Source organism: Perca fluviatilis, chromosome 3 (assembly GCF_010015445.1).
Source record: "Perca fluviatilis chromosome 3, GENO_Pfluv_1.0, whole genome shotgun sequence".
Classification (NCBI taxonomy): Eukaryota; Metazoa; Chordata; class Actinopteri; order Perciformes; family Percidae; genus Perca; species Perca fluviatilis.
In genome coordinates, this window is record NC_053114.1 from 31,139,786 (window position 1) to 31,163,052 (window position 23,267).

The 23,267-nt window shown below is 40.9% G+C and overlaps 1 protein-coding gene across 1 annotated transcript in view; it reads right to left on the minus strand.

Moving 5' to 3' along the window:
* Nucleotides 1-23,267, minus strand: part of kif26ba (kinesin family member 26Ba) — an 84,067-nt gene that overhangs the window by 33,775 nt on the left and 27,025 nt on the right. The window contains exons 3-5 of the mRNA XM_039794834.1: nt 21,690-22,409; nt 11,914-12,077; nt 5,114-5,321 (exon numbers count right to left, since the gene is read on the minus strand). Of these exons, the coding sequence (XP_039650768.1) occupies nt 5,114-5,321; nt 11,914-12,077; nt 21,690-22,409 (1,092 nt within the window). The remainder of the gene's footprint in view (nt 1-5,113; nt 5,322-11,913; nt 12,078-21,689; nt 22,410-23,267) is intronic.

A 23,267-nucleotide genomic window follows, 5' to 3' on the forward strand; every position in this document is an offset into this window, starting at 1 on the left:
AGGTAGAAAGTTCGTGGACTTTGTTCCTTTCACAGAAAAAGCTGTTTGAGCAAAAAATGTTTGACAGAATGGGACCTTACAATTGCCACTTGAAGTGGCTCTGGTGGATCTGCTCAAGCTCTGTAATCTCTTGTAGATCAGATATTAGACAGAACTGTTGGTGAAGTGCAGCAGACAACTTAAAGAAGAATATGTAAGCCCCGGGGCAACTGTGACATGGTTCATGTATTTGTGATCCAGCCAGGAATAAGACTCTGTGAGGCTGTACTCAGCTCTGTGAGCTTTGAACTAAATGCTGACGTCAGCATGGCAACATGCCCTTGCCTTGGTGTCTGGTGCGTACAATAAACATATTAAAAGGAAATAAAAAATAAAGCAAAGTACTGCAACAGTCCAGAACATAAATACAGAATATTAGACACTATTAAAATACTAGATACTATAACCAAAATATGTACAAAATACCAAATATGTACAATATAACTGTCTTAAAATTGGAAGGTGTACTGTTGTTGTGCAGGATTGGCAAAGATTTATTAGCAAGGAATGTGCAAAAGTTCCCAATAGGATAACGACAATATTAACAAGCTGTGTAACCCGTAATATTGACCATGCGGACCATCTTAGTTTAACGTGTTAGCATGCTAATACTTGCTAATTAGCACTAAGCAAAAAGACACTGCCTGTGTCGTTCATTTTGCAGGTATTAGGTCATAAACCAAAGTACTGGACAAATTTGACCTGATGATAGCGCTAGATATAATAAGAGAATTACTAAAGTTACTAAAAATAATCCTGAGGGGAACATGAATGTCTGTACCAAATGTCATGATAATAAATCAGGCAGTTGTTGAGATAATGGATTTGAGATTAAGATTCAGTCTGAAATGATTATAACTCCATAATTTAGCAGTCATACACGCATTAGTCTATCTCAACTGCTGCTGAATGATACTCACTGTTTGGATTGGGAACTTTGACGAAGCCCATAACTGATAAAGATGCATAGAAAGCAATCAGAAAATAAGATGCCTGTCTTAATTACAGATGAAGATTGGTTTTATTCACTCCATGACATCCTCAGTATTTTTCATATCTTTAGTTTTCTAGTGACAGCTTAAAAAATGTGTCATTTGCAGTCTCTGCTGCATTTCTGTGTAACTCTGCAGTTGATTTTCTACGTGATAATACATACATAATTTCCTCAACTGATATAAATCTCGCACAGCAGTCAGGGGTCTGAATGGAAGGCTCCCAGCTGGCTGATTTGATTAAAGTGAAACGGAGCTTACCAACAAAATGTAGAGAAGCACCGTGTACAGAGGGAGTTTGAGATACAGACGCCAGCCAGAGACGTCCACTGAAGGATTCTATTTAATTTGACATCCTTAGATGGAACAAGGCTAAACTCTCTCTCTGTAACACACACACACAAACACACACACACACACACAGCAGTATATCCTGTGCAGGTTGATTTCCCCTGGCTTTAAATCTGATGTCTCAATCTGTTTTCTGCCATATTAACATCGGGGACAACACTAACCCCCCATCAGACTCGAGACAAGCCCATGTATTCTGCAGGATGTATCGTACACACTTCCACCAGGGACTTTGCCATTCCTGACATCTTTCATTGTACACTATAAGCCTATGAATTTGTGAGCATGCAAGCCTATGTGCATTTATGAATGTGTGCAAATGCCATTTCAGCAAGGAGCCGACCCCCACTGCAGGTGACATTTTACTGGAGAAATGTCACCACAGCCATTTTCTTCCCATATGTTTATGTGCGTCTGAGTGTGTGTGTGTGTGTGTGTGTGTGTGTGTGTGTGTGTGTGTGTGTGTGTGTGTGTGTGAGAGTGTGTGTGAGAGTGTGTGTGTGTGTGTGTGTGTGTGTGTGTGTGTGTGTGTGTGTGTGTGTGTGTGTGTGTGTGTGTGTGTGTGTGTGTGTGTGTGTGTGTGTGTGTGAGTTTGATTAGGTCTTGGCAAGCTTCAACTGATTTCACAGGAGAGCCCTGTTATGTTTCACATAGCAGAATATTTTCCTGCATTGGTACCATGTCCTGTCCTTCTTTTATTCCCCATTTCTTTCTAGACCACAGCAATGATGGAATATCATCAAACATGTCAGTAAAACTGGTTAAACAGGGAATTTAAAAAAGGTGGCATTCATAAAATCGAGAAGTTAAAGCCAAGAGACATTTAGTTAGCTTTGCACAAAGATTGGAATTAAGGTGAAACAGCTAGCCTGGCTCTGTCCAAAGGTAACAAAATCCCTAAAACCAAGTTGTTGTTTAATGGGGGTTATGTTCCAGATTATTTCTTGGCCAGGAGCCAGGCTAGCTGTTTGGCCTCATTTTCTTTACGCTAAACTAAACTAACAGTCTCTCATCCAACTCATGTCAAAAAAGCGAATAATCGAATATCACAAAAGGTAAAGCGTTAAAATAAACACATGAAATAACTACAATTTCTATGAATTGACTTGCTTTTCATAGACTGTTTTTTTTCTTCATTAGTCACAATTGATTCAGGATGGGCAGGCTGCCAGCAGGGCAACAGAAAGACAAAGTCGGTATGTAGCTATAACGACTGGACACCTTAATCAAAGGTCCACCATAACATAGATCACACCAGAAGGATTACTGTGAGATGTACAAGGAAAGGTGTGTGTCTGACAGTTGTAATTAAACAGTAGCAGCAGCAGGCATTTGTACACAGCACGCCCAGCTAGACAAGCTAATCACTGCTATCACGAGATCACAGAAGATAACGGTGGGATGAAACAGAAGGCAGAATGACAGTTTGTGTGTATGTGGTCCATAATGTATACTATATATAGTGTTTTAGTGTAGGGATGTATAATGTCAGTATAATTTGGCTGCTGTGTGTGTGAGTGCGCTTGTAATATGTGAGTGTGAATCCGTCTCCCTGACAACTGAGGGGACATCTGTCACCTCCATATGGAGCGAAATGGGGATAAAGACTCAAAGGAGGGACACAGCGAAAAAACATATAATAATCAGTTGCACAAAAAGACAGATAAAATATCTATCAGCTATATGATTGAGGGATTTCTAGACTAGAAATAGAAAATGCTTCTCATGTGAAACATTTCTACCCACATGGCTACAGCCACATTTATGTATACATCATGACTGCTTTATCTTTGCAGCTTTACAGAAAGATTTTACTGTAACTCAATTAGAAATAACTTATTTTGAATATGTTATTATCTGAAATATGTTTTAGTTGATAGGAGCAGGGGATAATGACAGAAAATATGGGAAACAAGTAGCAAAGATCATGAGTCAGACATAAACCACAACATTGTGACTGTGTGGAATTTAGAACAAAAGGTAACTTCATGCAGCTGGTAAAAGTGGGGCTAATTTCAATGTATTTTTAATGTATATATTTTAATATATTACTTAATATACTGCTGAGTAGCTTGTGAATTTCCCCCTGGCAATAAAGTCTCATGAATATAATAATATAATATATTTGTTGATTATATTTTATATTCTTAATCAGAATCTGGAAAGTAACTTGTAACTAAATGATCAAATACATTTAGTGGAGTAAAACGTATGATATTTGCCTCTGACTTCTAGTGGGTAGAAGTATAAAGTAGCAGAAAGTGGAAATACAAAATCATACTTTTACACATTACTTGAGTAAATGTCCCAGGACACCCCAGTGGCCGAATGGTAACAGCACATGCCACATAACTGCAACTCCCTGGTTGTTTCAAGCCTTTGTTGCATCTCATGCCCCTCTCTCTCCCCTTGTTTCTGTCTACATCTTCACTATCGACTGTCCAATGTCGTCACACATGCATGAAACTACATAGAGACAGGTAGACAGACAAGAGCTCACAGACAATATGCACACCCAGTTTCATACTCACACCTACTGTATGTGGACATAAAAACAGGAGGACGTGTGTGGGGTCCCTTTCCATCTCTGTGTATAATGGACATGGCTGTTTGATGTCTGTTTGATTTTGTCCTCCATAGTCATTCTTTTTCTAGCAGTGAGGACACACACACACACACACACACACACACACACACACACACACACACACAGTATCAGTGAGCCCCTCACTCAAACTGTGGAGGAGGGGGCACTAAAAACTCATTACATGGACGATCAATATTGCACACACTTGAGAAGCATGAAACCCCCCACATCCACAACACACACACGCGTTTCATCAACCGTTGGCAACGGTGACAGATGACTTTTGTCAGCCTGAGATGTGTTACCGTGGTAACCATTAGGCTGCATTCCGATATGGTACAGGGGTAACATACACACACACACACACACACACACACACACACACACACACACACACACACACACACACACCAGTACATTTAGATAAACTGGCCAAGGTAATGATAAAATATTACAGTTCAATATTTTTGAACTTTCCAATGCATAAAACCAAATCACCAAATGCTGTCATTAAAACGTGTGCCGCTTATAGATATTTTTAAATAAAATTAATAATTAATATCAACACTTTTTTTGTCATAGCACCAGTGCCTCCATACTCAAGAAAATTGATCTGTAATGTAATTAGGTAACATAAAATAATTTTTTTTCTGAATTAAGGTGCTATGACACAGGTAGACCTACGTCTTCAGGCATGTGCTAAAATGATGATCTATCGTAACAAACTTTATAACTGAGACAAGACGCTTGCTGAACAGTTGAAACTGTGTCACAAGTGATTTGTTTGAGTAACTTCTAGCCAGTCGAAAAACAACAGCAATTCAAGCACTTTATTGAGACACATCGAAGCAACGTGTCAGGCATCCAACATCCATGGCAACAGCTAGTCTCAAACATTAAACACACAACTGTCAGTCAACTTACGACATGAAACTAACTAAATTACGCCAACTACAAAAGATAGAGATAAAAGTGAATGAATATTAATTCGCCATTATGAACAAACCAGCACATGCATACTCCACTTTCTGAAAAAGTAAGGCATAACTGTAATTTGGACGGTCTTAAATGCTTATCTGCATGAATTAAAAAAAAATACTAATGATATGTTAAGGTAGACATTAAGGTAGTATTTTTCCATTACCTTTCCGAGCCCAGGGGTATCTTTGATTTTGTTGGCTGCACGGAGGAGGCAGGGTGGAGCCGGGGGAGGCGCCATCAACAGGGCGGAGCTAAAATTGGTGGGGAACAGAGGGGGGTCACATGAAGGTGATGATGATGTCACTGGGGCCGTGACTGCAGCGGTCTTCTGCTTCTTCTTCTTGGATGCTAAGTTTAACTTTTGTGCAGCTCTGAGAGAGGAAAGCAGAGAGAAAGAGAAAAGGAGTGAAGCCATTCCATCAATCATCATCATTAAAACTATATGCCACACTTAAATACTGTAAAAACAATATCATAAACACTAAATAGTTTAAATGGAGAAACATAAGGAGATGAGGAAGGATGGTGGCACATGTGCATGCACACATGGGTCTATAATTACATCCTTATAGTTTGCCACAGTACAACCATGGCAAATATGCTAATTTCAGAATAGAGCTTGATTACACACACACACACACACACACACACACACACACACACACGCTGCTGTTTACATATGTAGCAACATCTGGATGGGGAGTGGTTAATTTGCTTTCTTGCTGCTCAATTCCCTGCAGCATTCAGCGCAAAGGGAGCCAATGGAGCCATTTATATATATATATATATATATATATATATATACTCCATTTATTGTGCACTCATGTTCTCCTTGTTTGCTCTCTCTCTCTATTCAACAACAACTTCTTAACTTCTAAATCTCACCTCTTTCTCCTCTCCTCGCTCTCTCATTTCTTCAACGCAGCAGGTTCTTCCTGTCTGACTCTCTCAGCACCACGGCACTTCACATCATCTTTACTGTCTAACTGTCTTAGTTACTTTTAAATTGAAGAATTTCCAACAAAACAAATATGGGTTTATAAAATACAGTCTTGTGACTCTTTGGTGGGGCCGACCTTTAGGTTGGAAACCACTGGACTATAGCTAACTGTATATAAAGTAATTAAACCTAGCTCCACCTCGAAAAGCTACAACAGTGAAATGCTACTTATACATTAATGCATCAGTATTAACCAGAACCTCAGAAAGTGCGCCAATTTGACATAGCAGCCATACAGTGGAATTACAACTACCGGGTCCATGTGTGTGACCATTAATCTCTCTGTTAAAAAAGGCAACAGGTCCTGTGCATAAAGGCCTTGTATAGGCTGAGTAGTTAATCATATATAGATAATAAGGTGTATAGATGTATAGTTAATAATACATGCTTTTCATTTGATAAAAGCATCAATATAATACACACTGACCATGGCTGTGCAGAAAGACAATAAAGGGTTAAGTGAGAGTGATCATAAGGAAACCCAGGGGCAGTAAATCTGCAGGCAGTAATTCACCTAACGTGATTTATTGTCATTAGTAAAAAACTATTTGAATGTGTCGATGTAATTCCTTTTCTGCAATTTATGAAGCCACAATTCAAACAAGCAGATGGGCTGACAAACTGAGTTACACACAGCAGCAGTATTAACGATATGATGAAATAAAAGACCTCTAAAACTGCTCTGGCAGGGATTCCTGCTCTGTTCTGCTTTAATCTATCATCACATATATTTCTATGATTATAAAAAGAGGAAGAGAGCGAGGGAGAGGGAGAGGGAGAGAGAGAGAGAGAGAGAGAGAGAGAGAGAAGACCTTGCGCCCCGACGCACTCTCTGTCAAAGAGCTGTATTCTCACACCATTGGCTTTCAATTAACTGCAGCAGGTTACAGAAATGAGAGCGAGAGGGAGAGAGAGATAGAAAGATAGTGAGAGAGATAGAAGGGAGGGAGAGAAGAGAGATGTGGATTCATTGATCCGGAGAACGACGAAGCGTTTCACCATTTGACTAGCTCTCCCAGGAGATTTGTGTGTGAATCTGTATGTGTAGGTGTGTGTTTGTGACTATGGATGTGTATGTGAGTACATATAACCTGCAGTATGAAACAAAGCTCCACAAAAAGACCACTAATTGGTTTTTCATTGTGTGCAAGCTACGCTTCCACACATATTGCAGCAAATGTGATCAAAAGCAATTAGGGGTTTTCTTATTGTATCACTTGAATGCTAAAAAAACCTCCCATGGAGCATGAAGATGCATGTGCAGTAGATTATTAAAAAACTGTATCTTAATGGTATTACAAATTGTGGCTTCATTTTCACTATGAAAAAGCTCAAGAGAATCTTCTTTAAGAAAGATGTGCTTGAATTAAAATCTACATTTGATTTCTATGTAACAATGGAAACAACAGGCTGCTGCGACTGCTGCAGTGCTGATGCTTGTAAAATGAGACATGACTATGATGGATTAATGCACTTGCTCCCAGGGCAAAACATGTATTAGCTTTTTTTTTGTGCAATTGTTTTTATAATACATCCTTCAAATCCACTAGCCACATCAATTTCATAATGTGCATCTATTCATATGTGTGTATATGTACTATTACCCTCTCACCCTGACTGGTTTAATCTATGGCACAATTCAAGCATGGTACACACACACACACACACACACACACACACACACACACACACACACACACACACACACGCCACCTAATTGGTAGCGTTTAATGACAAGTGGCCTGGGATTTGGCCAAGTGGATCTATTCCAAATCTAACCCTAAAGTGAAGGACACTTGTTTTCCATCCATCTACTCCATCTCTCTATCCATTAGCTCTTCCTCTGTCACCCCCATCCTTTTATTTGCCCCTTCCCTTCCTCCATTACATTTATTCATTCCGCCACTCTACTCTATCCTTCACTTCCCTCCTATTCTTTAAATTTTAAATCCCTCTCACTCGACAATCATCCCCTTATCTTTTACTGTATTTTGTTCCTCTCCCCCTCATTATTTTGGTCCTTTCATCCTTTGCCTTTTTCTGTGCCTATATATATCCACCCATCCATCCCACCATCCATTCAGCCTTCCTTACATGTATTGATCCCTTCATCCATCCTTGCCTCTCTGCCCCTCAGTCCCTTCATGTGTCTCTGTCTTGTTAAGAAGCAGCACAGGTCACAAATAGTAGTGATGGTCAAATGAAGCTTTGTGAACCATTGTCTTTATTTTCTGAGCTCACTAGATGGCGCTCTCTGTTCAAAGAAAAAGGTTAAAGGAATGGCAATTCAGTGTGTTTTCAACCCTTTGTTGAAGAGAGAGCCCCATCTAGTGGGCTCAGAATAAAGAGAAAATGGTTCACAAAGCTTCATTTGGCCATCACTAACAAATAGTCCAGCTACTAACATGCTGTTGCTTTATTTTCCTCTTCCTTCCACACAACTACAAACACTTTCACTTGACACATACAAACACTCACTTGAAACACACACACACAGCTGATTTATGACTGGTGTCTCTGGGCAGTGTTGTTGGCTCAGTAGCTAATTACATTCTATTAACAGGCCATCAGTGGAGGCAGATATAGGTAGAGAAAGAGAGAGAGAGAGAGAGAGAGAGAGAGAGAGAGAGAGAGAGAGAGAGAGAGAGAGAGAGAGAGAGAGAGAGAGAGTGTGTGTGTGTGTGTGTGTGTGTGTGTGTGTGTCATCGTGAGGGGTCAGCCAGTAGCTTTACTGACACTATACTATCTATGGACATGTGCATTTACAGTAGCCTCCAATTTACAACTTCCCTGCTCCCTATTAAGACACCACCTTACATGCTGAAAGCCTGAGCACTAAACTGTGTTAAAAATGGAGTTAAGATAGCCACATGATACTTCTGTATCATGTGCACTCTAACATTCATATCACATGTTGGTCTGTGCTACTGTAGATAACTGAGCGGGTTACTATAATATATCTGAACCATGTGAAATTTGTATTTCATTACAGCAGCATGTCCTACACCCTTTGTCCGATATGTTTAACAATTCCTAACAAAACAAAATAATTTCAGAATCTAATGTTTTTGAGCTGTCAGTACTTTTAAGAGTTAAACATACTGAATGGATAGAATAGTTAAATTCACTCTCTCTTGCTGCACCTCCCAGTACCTCTAATATTAAAAACAGCAAAACCACTCAAAGAGCAAATTGACTTCTTCTTCAATGTCAAAATAAAAGACAACCACTTTTAATTACTGTTAAATGACACCTGAGCAAAAAAACAACACATATGGTTCTGATGTGATCAAACAGTTGATGTTCAAATCATCAATCAACCACAACCATTATAAGTGTTGCCTAATTGGTGGCCAATTATCATTTGAGGCAGTACTTCTTTGAAAAGAGGCAGCAAGAGGTAAACAGAGGCAGAGAAATAGACAGCATTGCCCCGTCTCACAGCCATCCTCCATCCAAAATAACAACGCCTTCCCAATTCACTTGGGACCTATTCATTTACTCTGGTCCAGCGACAAACACACACACACACACACACACACACACACACACACACACACACACACACACACACACACACACACACACACACACACACACAGCCAAATCCCCAAAGATCCAATCCTAGGAGCATACAATAAAGAATTCCTTCACTGATAGAAAGTCCCTTCCCCCAGTGTGGGAGAGAGAACACACACATATATACACACACACACACACACACACACACACACACACACACACACACACACACACGCGCCTAGGCATGTACAGCATGTCTCTATCCTCTAGCCCAGAGTCCCCAGAGGGCCACTGCAGCACAGGGAAGATGGAGCACTACCGTATGAGTGTGACATATTCACAGACAGATCGGTACTAATGAACGATATTACTCTTGTGCACATTAGCGGAGGTAAAGAAAAGGTCAGTGTGGAGACAGAGAAATTGTTGCAAAAAGAGTGGAGAGGAGAAGAACAAAAGTGAAATAGGAGAGGAGTAGAAGAAAGTAGAGAGCAAAAGGGAAGGCAATTACATGAAGACGAGACAAGGGATGGAAAGAGGAGGATGTTGAGGTAGAAAGGGATCAGCTGAGAGGAGATGTGGTGGACACAGGGATTTTGCTGTGCAGACAGTGAGCCAGACAGTGAGCAAGCGTGTGCATGTGCGTGTGTGTGTGTGTGTGTGCATGCATGAGTGTGTGTGTGTGTGTGTGTGTGTGTGTCCGTGCACGTGTGCGTGTGTGTGCGTAATAAGAATGTCTGTATGCAGTCCACGTCTGAGAGTGAAGACCAAGACAGACATGGGATTTACCAGCGCTGCATGACTGCATCAATCGACCATAAACACAGACAAATACGGACACATACACACATTACCAGAGTAAAAAAAAGGTGGCAGAGTGTGCGTTGTTGCCATTTGCCAATTAAAGTAAACTGAAATCCTACTGCATACACAAATGACAGGCAAATTGCAGACAAATTGTGCGTGTATGGGAAGTTTTGAAAAGCAAACAAACAAACACACTGACACTCTGATTTTAAGAGGAAATTACATATCACAGCGTTAAGGATCTATAGAGAAAGACTGACAGTTAGACACACACACACTCACACACATATCCACAGACACTGCATCATTAAACAAACCCTGTTCTTTCACTTAGAAGGTTAATGCTCATAAATTGCCCCAAAGACAGTTGTATGTCAAACAGGTGTGTGTGTGTGTGTGTGTGTGTGTGTGTGTGTGTGTGTGTATAAAATGGCCTTGTTACCTGACAGTTCAGGGGTCATAGAAAGAAAGCTAAAGTAAGAGTGCTTGCACATGTGTTTGTGCCCATATAATTTACGAGTTGCGCCTGGTCACTGGTGCTTTGAAAGTCAGACAGCATTATGTCTACCACACTTAAGCATATCACTCAAATATCACACAGACAAACCCACACTGAATTATGTGCTGATTTTGAGACCACACCCAGAGAGGAGAGGAGAGGAGAGGAGAGGAGAGGAGAGGAGAGGAGGGGAGGAGAGGAGAGGAGAGGAGAGGAGAGGAGAGGAGAGGAGAGGAGAGGAGAGGAGAGGAGAGGAGAGCGTTTGTGTAAAAGTGAGAAGGAAAAACCAGCGGTATCATTTAAAAAGTGATTTAAAGCAGCTCATTAGACACGACGTCTCAGCAATACTTCAGCCACTGTGACACACTCTTAGTCTTGTGTAACCCATGAATAATTTCCTCATTCATTTTAAAATTGCCATGTTTATTCATCAATAATTTACCCAGATTACCCGTGTCTTATTTATGTTGTGTCGCTCTGCATTTCTCCAGATTTGATTACACGGCTCATCAACGACTCCTGACTGGATAGTTGTTTCATAAATAAACACACCAAAAGATAAGTAAGTACGCTTATGCACAATATATAGTAGTATTTCATTTTTCCACTACCTTCATCTTACAACATCTTACAATGTAGTTGTTGTTTGTATGGCCACTCTTTCTGCTCTATCAGACAACTTGAGAGACATCAGCATAACAGTCAGAACGTGGGGATGTCTGGACTCGAACCGAGGATGAACTAAACCCAAGGATTAATCCGGCACAAAGGGGTTAGTAAGAGGCACATTGCACCCTGGTTTTACTGAAATTAACACGCTCAACATTATCTGTAATACTGATACTTCTAGTTCCCATAATGCTGCTAAATCTTAAAAATATAATGTTCGTATCAGTGTTGTTTGATTCAATGGCTTTAATTAATTCTGAAAGCCCAAATCAGGATGCTTATTAGCATATCTCCTGACCATTAATATTAGAAAGTCTTCCAGTTAAAAAAGACCAGCATGCTGGCGCTGTGTGGGTAGATCAGATACAACAGGAAGTCAGGTGATCCACCTGCACCTACAGGATGACATGCTCCAGATGTGTATAGCAAGTACTGAATGTGTTGCTCTTATATGAATGCAGCTTACCTGGCAAAGAAGGAGGCGGCAGCAGAGGTGGTGGTCGGAGCCGTCGTGGTTACAGCTGGTGTGTGAGAAGGAGAGCTTGTGTGTGAAGGAGAGTGTGTGTTGTAGCGGTTCAGGGCAGCCTCGGTCAAACCTTCTCTGGAGTCCTCTGAGATCATCTGGGAGATCTGATGAGAGACAGAGAGATTCAAAATATTTACTCCTGAGGTTGCAATAAGTGACATGTTTTCTGTGTGCGTATGTGTTTTGTTGTACCACTAAGAAAAAAAAGAAAGAATCAACCTCTATCCTTCTCACCCCTCCTCTTCTTTCTCTCTCCCACACAGACATGTGATTTACTCCTGATGACTTTGATCATGTTGACTGTATCTATGTCCTTCATGACAAACACATTACACACACACACACACACACACACCCACACACACACACACACACACACACACACACACACACACACACACACACACACACACACACACACACACACTATATATCTCTGCCCTTGACTTTTCCAGATGGTCAGATGAGAGACCAGAGTCTGGTTTCCCACTCCCCTTTTGTTTCCTGTTTAGGAATAATTCATGCCCATTCATTTGTGTATTCTGATGCATTTTTGGCTTCAGCAATACTTAAATTAAACTAATTCAATATCTTTCAAAAGACTTCAAAGGCCACTGTCAAATACTTCCTTTATCATTTGATATTTAAACCCCTATCCTCAACATGGCATAGTTCACTTATGCTAAGATATTTTATTTTCATTTCAAGTGTGTGTGGGTTTGTGTTTGTTGTGTCTAAGTGTGTGTGTGTGTGTGAGACTGTGTGTGTGTGTGTGTGTGTGTGTGTGTGTGTGTGTGTGTGTGTGTGTGTGTGTGTGTGTGTGTGTGTGTGTGTGTGTGTGTGTTTTTCCTTGGCAGACAGACAGCAGATAAGCTCTCTGGTGTTTACAGTGAACCCACAGCAGAATGTTGTCTGGGTCCCACATAGCAGAAACAAACAAACAAACAAACAACACCCTCCTGCCTTCATTCTCTCGTTTAACCTCCTCGCCTCCTCCTTCTCTTTCAACCCAGTCTCAGTTCGTGAAATGTTCACATAATTTAATGTATTGATTCGTGTACACGGACACGTTTATCTCGTTTTTTTCGTGATGGTCAGCACGTTTTTTTAAACTAATTTATTTCAATGGGAAGCATCTTTCGTGATCACAGCACGATTCCTCTGGCTCGCCCAGAGGGAGCGTTCGCCCCATGTTGGCTGAGTCCTGCAGCAGCACAGGGTTCGAGTCCGACCTGCTGCCCTTTGCTGCATGTCGTCCCCCATCTCTCTCCCCCTTTCATGTCTATCCACTTTGAAATGGAGGGAAAGGCCCCCAAAAAATAATCTTTAAAAAATGTTTTTATTATTTACAGCAGTCTGTCTTGCAGCATACTGTAATATTTCACCGGTAATAAGACTGAAATAATATTATTAAAATAAAGAAATGAATACCATGATGACATCTAAATAAATGTTGAAAGATGTAGCGTTATAGTTTTGAAAATATCAATAAACAACAAAGCAATCCAGCTTCCCTGGTAATAAGACCGAAATAATAACATTAAAAGAAATACATATAAACCATGATAAGATCTCGTGAATAAATGTTGATAAAAACCGCGGTTATAGTGCTAAAAATACCAATAATAGCAAAGCTGTATACAGCTTCTCTGCTGCAGCCCGACTGGCAGAAAGAATCATGAGACTGGGTTGTCACTTTCACCCTTGCTTCTCTTCTCTTCCTCTCTCCACTTGTTTTTTATAATCACTTCTAACCTATTGAATTTCATTCTCTCTGTCCCTTTGATCTGCCATCTTAAGCTTTTCACATTTGTCCTTTATTATTGGATCATCCTTCAGGGCATTTGTCCTTTATTAGATAGTATGCAGGGAAGAAGGACAGGGAGGATGAATAGAGAGAACTTTGAACTCATAACAGTGTAAAGAAATAAAATTTGCTGTGCCTGTGTGAGTAACTGTTTTAATCATGTGTATGGTATATACACAACAACTTTCTATGCATGCATCTATATAGCTAGGTTTTTCTTTACATTGTCTTTTGGCATTTTCCTTTATTACACAGCTGATAGTATAAATATAGAAAGGAAATGTGGAGAAAGAAAGAGGGTTATGACATAAGGTCCCTCGGTAGAGTTGAATGTTGCTGATTATATGGTATGTGCCTTAACCACTAGGCCACTGGATGGCCCATATCTATGTACATGTATATGTATATAGGTATCTGTTAAATTCATATGCATCCTTGGAGCAAACACATATAAAAGAAAACACATTTCATAGTTTGTTGTCCCAAATCTCTTCATCTCGCTTTCTTGTCAATATGAACAAAGGGAGAGATTTAAAGTTTTGTTGCATATATGTGTGTGTGGGGGTCTTTGGTCCAGATTCATAAAATGCTGCAGACACACACACATAGGCATTTATGTGACACATAATGCTTCGTATGCGAGTGCATTTTGCATTAGTTTGTCACTTTGTGCACAGATGTGTGTGCATGTTGATGTGTATGTATAGGCATGTGTGTGAAACATATATGGATTATTGATCATAGTTCTTTATGTGCTGCCAGCAGCCAGACAGTAGAGCTCCTAAATCATTATCCCACGCTCCAATAAAGGAACTACAGCTTGTGTGAGAGTAAATCTGCGAGCATGTATGTCTATTGTGAGCATGTCTGTGCATGTCCTTGTGTGTTCATGTGTCTGCACTTCTCTGCCCCTGTGTGTACGTGTGTGTAAATCAACTACACTGCGTATATTTACTGCTGAGGGCTCCTGGGGTCCAAGCACGCAGCCCACTGCCTTGATAAATTACATGTTGTAAATTAGATGCCTTTATACTTTATATACCATTCTCCCTTTGCACCTACATGCATTTCAAATGCTCAGGCTTAGCTTGATACCCCTGAATTATTAAAGGAGTCATGAATGTATGGAACAAAGCTTCAGTAAGCTACATGGAATATCTGTGCATTTGTGCTGGTTACTTGTTTATCCTGATTAATGGGAAGAGGAAAACTACCAGCACAGTGTGAGAGAAATGTCCCCACATAGGGTTATTATAATGTGGGCTGGAAACTGGAAAATAATATGTGGCTGTCAGCAATATAGACTGCACGGACTGGACAGATTCTATGTTTTACTCTGTACCTCCCATTGTTACCAAAAAAAGTGCAAAAACCATATGCTCATTCATTTCATCTTGCTGTGCTTGTGTCAGAAACAGTGGTGTGCTGATGGGTTATTATGCTTCATGCATCTCATTAAACTAGCTATTGTAAGAGAGCTGACAAATTAGGTCTGCAGCTGAACTACAGCGAACAGAATATATATGAACAGCATGATAATTCCTGCACGGTCACCTGGCTAATGCTTTGACATGGATGGCATCTTGGGTAATGTAGTTGAAATAAATTATGTTTTTGTTGTTCCTGTTGGTTGTTATGAGGTTGTTACACTTGTTCCATTCAGAATTCCCCACAGGACATACAGGCCGAGATGCTCTCTCTCTAAATGTTTTACCATAAATTAGATTGAATTACACTGGATGAGACTTTAATGATTCCTATGGGGATATTAGGTCATTGCAGCAGGAGAGACAAGGATTTAGATAATACCAGGACAGAGAGAGTGCTGAGGATAATACAACAGCCAAATGTGTGAAAATCATGCGGCAAATCCATGAAAACACAGCCTCTGACCATGTTTTTATAGAACACCTGGTCCTGAGATTGTACCTGTCAATGAGGGACTCTGATGAATGTGATATCAGATTTCCCTAAAAGGACAGAATAATAAATAAACACTTAGACTCTCTCATCCCTCCTCTTTCTTTACACTACAGCACTTTCCCAACCCCATCTTCTCTCTCTCTCTCTCTCTGCCTCTCTGCTTTTAGAAAAAGGTAAAAGCTGGCTCATTCATCTTCATTACAACACAAACGCCATTTCCCCAGCATTCACCTTCCTCATCTGTCACTCTTACATTTATTTTATTTTTCCATCCTTTTCCAACCACATGCTACAGGCAACCAACATAACATTTGTGCCTTAAATTTCATGCTTGTAGGAGGAGAATGAGAAGAGAAATGGTGTGCCTGTGTGTTTTCATGTGGTCCTGCCTGCTTTCATCAGGGGAATACAATCTGTAAAACAATCTAAATGCTTACTGCAGTAGAGTGGAGGAAGAGAGAGAGCCTTCCCTTTCAGGATGAAAGTGGGGTACAAAATTGGGGCAGAAACACACACAAAAGTAGTAAGTGAGCAAATGGAACAGGGTGTTTATATTTTCTATTAGAAACAGAGAAAGTACGTGAGATAGAGAGGGAAGGAAAAGAAAGCAAGTAACAAAACAGTCATAAAAAAGTAGACAAAACACACAGGGAAATTAATTGTTGGGAGAGAGGAGGCAAGAAAGAAATGAAAGAGTGGGAGGAAATGATAGAAATAACAGAGAGAGAGAGAGAGAGAGAGAGAGAGAGAGAGAGCATAGGTGACACAGCGCAGGGTGATTGAATAACTAATGCTTCAACATATGTACAGCATGTTGTATAATCAAATCAGAGAAGGCCTCAAGGCTACATAATGTATGCCAAAATACAAACTTTTAAAAGAGAAAATAATGACAAGAAGAAATGTAGCTTTATTTACATTCACTTTTCAGTGCAAATGACTTTATGGAATAGCAGATGTAATACGAGATACTTTCTGACACTCTTGTGATTGAAGTTATACAACAAAATAAACATTACTTTTCCAAAGGCTGTAAGCTAAATGCACTTATCATGCTTTTATTTAATGCCGTTATGCAGCAACACAAAACTATATGTCAGATCTCAATCCTGTCCTCTCTGTTGGCAATTGAGCATGTGCACTGCTCTCTCAAAGACTCACTGGCGACCTTCCAGTCACAAGCTTCTCTAACCTTTAGGCCACCACTGCTGTCCTAAGTTACCCTGAAGGTATTCAGCTAAGTCTGGCAGTGTTTGGATGTGGATGTTTAGCTTTTATTTTGTACAAAATATGACAGTTTTTGTGTGTGTGTGTGTGTGTGTGTGTGTGTGTGTGTGTGTGTGTGTGTGTGTGTGTGTGTGTGTGTGTGTGTGTGTGTGTGTGTGTGTGTGTGTGATATAAAAACGCAACAAACTGAAACACAGTAAACACACACGATACTGTATAAACCGGTTTTCTATTAGCTGCTTGAAGGACACAGCTAGGGCAAAGAGACAATGTTAGATTTGTTTTCTCATGCCAGAGAAGGAGTGTGACACACACACACTATCACCACTATAAGAGCCCAAAAAAGTAAATAAGCAGTTGATATGGACTTGCTTTTTATTTATTGAACCATTTCTGTCAGTAAAAAGGTACAGTAATGGCAAATGTGACACAGTTCAGTGTGTTGCAAAAGGACATATAGGTTCTGTGTTGTTTCTTTGAGCAAATTAAAGGCCTATACATCATTGAGCACACTGCTGTCTGACGTCACCCAGTGGTTTTAATGCTTGAACCTTTGATTTATGCTCACCAGCATCTTGGTCAGTTACTTGACTCAGGAATACAACATTTGTCAACCAGCTGGATCGTAAATCAGTTCTAATGGAGAACTTCTTACAATGCAAACTGACTTACGAGGTTTACCAATTTTCATATCCACTGCTGTGTCATTCACATCTCTAGTCCATTATGATGTGTTTAATACAACTTGCACTTTACTGTGTTTGTATTGTATATGGAGAGAATGAGTATTACCTTGAACCCTTGAACCTTGACATGTATGTGAAAGCCAGTCTGAAATGTGGCAAGTTTAGTGTTAGGTTGGAGTTTTGCCTTATAAAATATATGTGTTAATCAAGATTTTAACATTAAAGGATTTCAAATCCTTTAAAAAAAATGTGTGTGGCCTTCATCGGCTCACTCATCCCAGTATGTTACTTGGATGATTCACACCTAGTCCGTTATAGTCAGTCTTCCTTGTTCTTACTGATTCAGCATTTTCCATTTGTCCTACACTTCTTGTGGGACCAAAAAGAAAAGTCCTAATAAATATAAAATGTGGAGGTTGTCACCTCCTAGATTGCTGACCCAGCAAGATTTTAATGTCAGCTACACAGGCAGACAGCCCTTCCTTCTATCAGCTCTCCTCTCTGTCTGTTCTTGTGCGACCTCTGAACGGGACTTTAATGGGGATTTTTATCATTAAAAGTGAGTAAGTCGGGCACCCGGATAGCCCAGTTGGTAGAATGGCCACCCACATATAGACATGTGATAGGGATGGGGGTAGGGATATCATTGAGAGCTTATTTGTGTGTAGAGTGTGCATGCGTGTTTTTTATTATGTTTGTTTTTCTTTTTTTTCCTTTTTTTTTTTCTATTTGTTTGTATCTACTCTGTTGTTCTGCTGTTCTGTTGCTCTATACATGATCCGGAGGACCCCCATGAAAACGAGATGTTGCATCTCATGGGGCTGATCCTCTAATAAATGTTCATAAATATAGAGGTTTACTCCTCAATGCGGCGGGCCCAGGTTTGACTCTGACCTGCGGCCCTATGTTGCATGTCATTCCCCCCTCTCTCTTTCCCCTTTCATTTCTAATTGTCTAACTCATCTAATTGTTGGGGCTTTGTAAATTATAGAGTGTGGTCTAGACCTACTCTATCTGTAAGGTGTCTCGAGATAACTCTTGTTATGATTTGATACTATAAATAAAATTGAATTGAATTGAATTACTTCAGCTACTATGTAAATAAAGGCCTACAAATGCCCAAAAAATAATCTTTAAAAAAAGTGAATAAATCATATAAGACCATTCCAGTGTTGCTGTTGGTAATATTCTTGTAGAGCAACACCACATTTCCCATGAAGCCCACTGATTCTGGGTGCAGATTTTCAACTTAAACCCTACTCAATGTCCCCTGCTGTTGTTCCACTTGTGTTTGTTTTCTCTTCCGCTTTGCTGAAGGGCATGAACTTGTTGGAAGAGATTTCTCATCTGCCATTAAGAGAACTTCTGAAAGCTCCACTGATGCTAAAACATGAACAGCAATCCTTGTTTGATGTTTTGTGCTGTACAGCAGTAAAGCTAGCCTGACAAGCCAGACCCACATCAGGATGTTGGGTCTGGGAACTCACCATTGGCAGGGCTCAATCCGAGGTGATAAATGGTTGTCTTTCAAATTCCCTCTGCACGCAATAGGATAGCGCTACAACCAAGCAGAGCAACGAAGAAGGTAGCGGAGCTAGTTGATAGATTAAACTTTTGCCGTATCTGGTCGGCAAAACGAACACATCTTCCTTTTTTTAAGAATGACTTCAGTGCCATTCTTTGTTCTTTTCTCAAAGAAAAGCTTAACTCCAAGTCTTCCTCAGCCACTGTTCGCCAGCAGCAGCAGCCATAAGCCCGCCCACCGACTCTATACATGATGTGACTGGCCCGGCCAGAGTTTGGTTTTTCCAGCTCGCAAGCCAAAATTACATTTGCTGCCGCTAGGGTGCGTCTAGATTTCTAGGCTACAGTAAAGCAGCAGTAAATCAATATCACACTCAGCAATGTGTCCATAAACACTGATGTCTCCATAATAAAATGTGTCTTATTCTTATTCTCTATTCTAAACCCATCTCTCTAACATTCTCTTCATCCTCTCTGACCACATCTCTTTATCTTTCAATTTGTCTTAAATTTCCTGCTTTCTAATTTCTGATCCTATTTTTTGATCATCTCTCTGCTTAGCTCCTCATATTTCTCTTTTGTCTCTCAGGGGAGTCTAAACAAGGGTGATTTATTATCGCACTCTGTTTCTCCTTTCCTGCTGAAACACCATTACTGTCAAAGTCACAGCGCAAACACTCATACTCACTAACATTTTACACCATCCAACACATGGATTGGATACTACCTCCAATACAGAACACAGAAATACTAGCACACGAGTAAATGCACGCACACATACAAACAATACACACGTATACTACTGTATACACAAAACAGAGCCCTTTTGCTCACGTACACACAAACACTAGCACACTGATGCTGACATCCAAGTTGTTGAACACACACGACAAGACACTCACACACAAATACACTTGTAAAACTGAATGCAAATAGATACATATGCTGAGGAAAAACAGGCTTTCTTTCTTGCTAGCTGTCATCTAAACAATGTAATATTATGAAAGGCAATATTAAGGGAAACATTAAAAAGAAATCTTGTTTGCAAGGGAAAAAATCAACACATTCATGAATGTTGCAGACCAACATGAGGCAATGTATCAATGTTGGAATATAATAAAATCATATAAAAGAAGAAGCAAAATCATTATTAATTATCTAATTACTGTAATTTTATTTAAATTTGGCAAAAGAGATATACTCAGATTTGAACACCTTCACTTTCATTTTTACAAAGACAGGCCAGAATACATAAAGGCTCTTATTTATTTCTGACCAGTAAAAGATACCGAAACAATTCAAAAGACTGTACAAAGTAATTTCGACTTACGACTACATATCTCTGCATCTGATTCAAGTCACGTGATGAATAAAAATATAAAGAGTGATGGGGAAACAACAAGATAGAAGAGCTGAACACAACGTGTGAGAAAGATAGGAGAAATAATAGGGGAGAAGGAAAGAAAGAGGCAATAGGAATAAGTAGGGAGTGTGTGTGTGTGTGTGTGTGTGTGTGTGTGTGTGTGTGTGTGTGTGTGTGTGTGTGTGTGTGTGTGTGTGTGTGTGTGTGTGTGTGTGTGTGTGTGTGAGAGAGAGAGAGAGAGAGAAAGAAGGGGTACTGTGGGTGTGTGACATAGAATCCCCAGAGTTCTAATTATCACCGTATGAATTATTACATCTGTAGAACACATTCATACACACATGTTACCACACACACACACACACACACACACACACACACACACACACACACACACACACACACACACACACACACACCTCTGGATCTCCCCTGCAGTCTCAGCTCTCCTGCCTTCCTCCATACACCTATAGACCACACATCACCTGAGGCGTTTTCTCCCTCCTATCATCTTCCTCTCTTATCTACTCATGATCCCTCTCTTACGTCTCCTCCTAAAACCTCCTTCTTTTATGTCTCCATTTTCAATTTGACTCACTTTTATGGTTTACGTCACGTTAACTCAATACTTCATGTCCTGCCTCGATCCAGTTGAAGAGGATATTCTGCTTCCTCCTTGATATCAGATGGTTATCAAATCCGTTCATTATTGAGTCTGAGCTCTTTTGGGGAAAAAAACTATCTTAAGGTGTCTTTACAACTTTAGATTAGAATTGACACCTGCAAGCTACAATTTTTTTTTTTCTTCAGTTAGTCGCTGAAATGAGCGCTTCCGCGGGGGGGGGGGAGGGGGGGTATAGCATTACAGACTATTTGGCAGCATTTTTCATTGCTAGTCTACAGGAGAATAGGGGAGATCAGATAAGAGGAGAGGGGAGGAGCCTCAGAAATCAGGTATTGTGGTTGATAACTAACAAGGTCACACTCCAGAAGGTAGCAACACCTGCAAGCTGAAAACTTAACACTCGCATCAAGAGATGTATTCATATGCATGCTGCTCACACACACACACACACACACACACACACACACACACACACACACACACACACACACACACACACACACACACACACATACACACAGACACACACACACACACACACACACACCTCTACAGGTAGCTTACCTGGTATGGATAAAGTGTAACTCCTCCATTAGTTCGGTTCAGGTGCTGATGGGCCTGCAGGGCTGCTGTACTCAGTACTGCTCCACTCCCGTTATTACTGCTGTTACCACTATTATTGCCAGGGCTGTTTACTCCAGTCACTGGTTGTTGTTGGGAACCAGCTTTTCCTGAATTGGGAGACCCATTCCTTCTGTCCACCCCACCTCCAAGCCCCAGGGAGCTGGGCTTGGACCCCAATCTGTGCCCTGGGCCTTGAGGTTGTGGGTTTATGGGAGCACAGGTGGACGTTTGTCCCACTGAGGGACTCCAATGGCTTGGATTGGATGGTCCGTGGCACGGGCTGGGTGTTGGGGTCTGGCTGGGACTTGGAGAAGGGGACTGGGAGGACGAGTGTGAAACGGCAGCAGCAGCTGAGGAGGAGGAGGAGGAAGGAAGAAAAGGAGGAATCCAATCCCGTAAACCAGGACCTCCTAGTGCTCCAGATGCTCCCATTGGACCCGGAGGTCCTTGAGATCCATATCGTCCGATGAGGGCTGGAGGGGAAGATGGTGGAGACAAATCCCACTGGTCGAGAGTGAGGACCATGCGCACGGCTTCCTGTTTGAGCTGAGTAAGGTGAGTGGCGCAGACATCACAGCGACTGTCACGTTCGTTCCATGCCCGTCGAGAACTGTTGGGCACTTGAAGCTTATCATGAAGGAGGAGAGAGAAGGAGGGATCCTGGAAGGAGAGAGAGAAACAGAAAGCCAAGATTTAGACTGGTGTGTGGAGGAAAAAATCGAAGCAAGTTGTTTTGAGCTGCACTGGAGAATGTAATTGACCTGGAGGACAGGAGAGGAGAGGAGTGGAGAGGAGAGGAGAGGAGCACTCAAACTTTTTTTTTCACCGGTGGGGGGGGGCTTACAAAGACTTACAAAGATACATAACAGCTACAAGTGTATGCACTATACAGGAATGACCCTAAATATACTTTTATTGACAGAAATTGATAGGTCAAACAGCAAACAGCCACCCACAAATAGTCTATTAACAGAGCATCAGGTTAAAGTTACTCAGGCTACCGAAGAGTACCATAATTCCTCCGTTGAATTAGGCCTAAGCGACACACCCCAAGCTTCTATCCTTAACAAACAGCTATGTATATCAGCTCTTCCAGTCTCTCCACTACTGGCTGTTCCAATTTAAAGGGATACTTCACCGATTAGCATTAAGCTTTGTATCAGTAGAAACCAAGTAGTATTTTCAAATGACCGTGCTTCCCTCCCTCATGTCCCCCTGAGACTAGATTTGTCTGTATTGTGGGTCTGGAAAAAAGCCTCCGATGACGCAAAAATCGTCATTTAGCGTCATCGGAGGCTTTTTTGCCCAGAGTCTGTGGACTGCAGCCAGCTAGTTCCGCATGTTTTCAACCCCCCCATCGGGGATTGGACTGTCGTCTTTACCCAAAGCGAGCCAAAGCTAGCCGAGTGTCAGCCATCTTGGGGCTAAGCTACAGCTCCCTCTTTTCAGCAGCAAACTCTTACAACAATTATGTGCATTCAAACTACCGCACATGTGTACCGCCGGGATACATTGGTA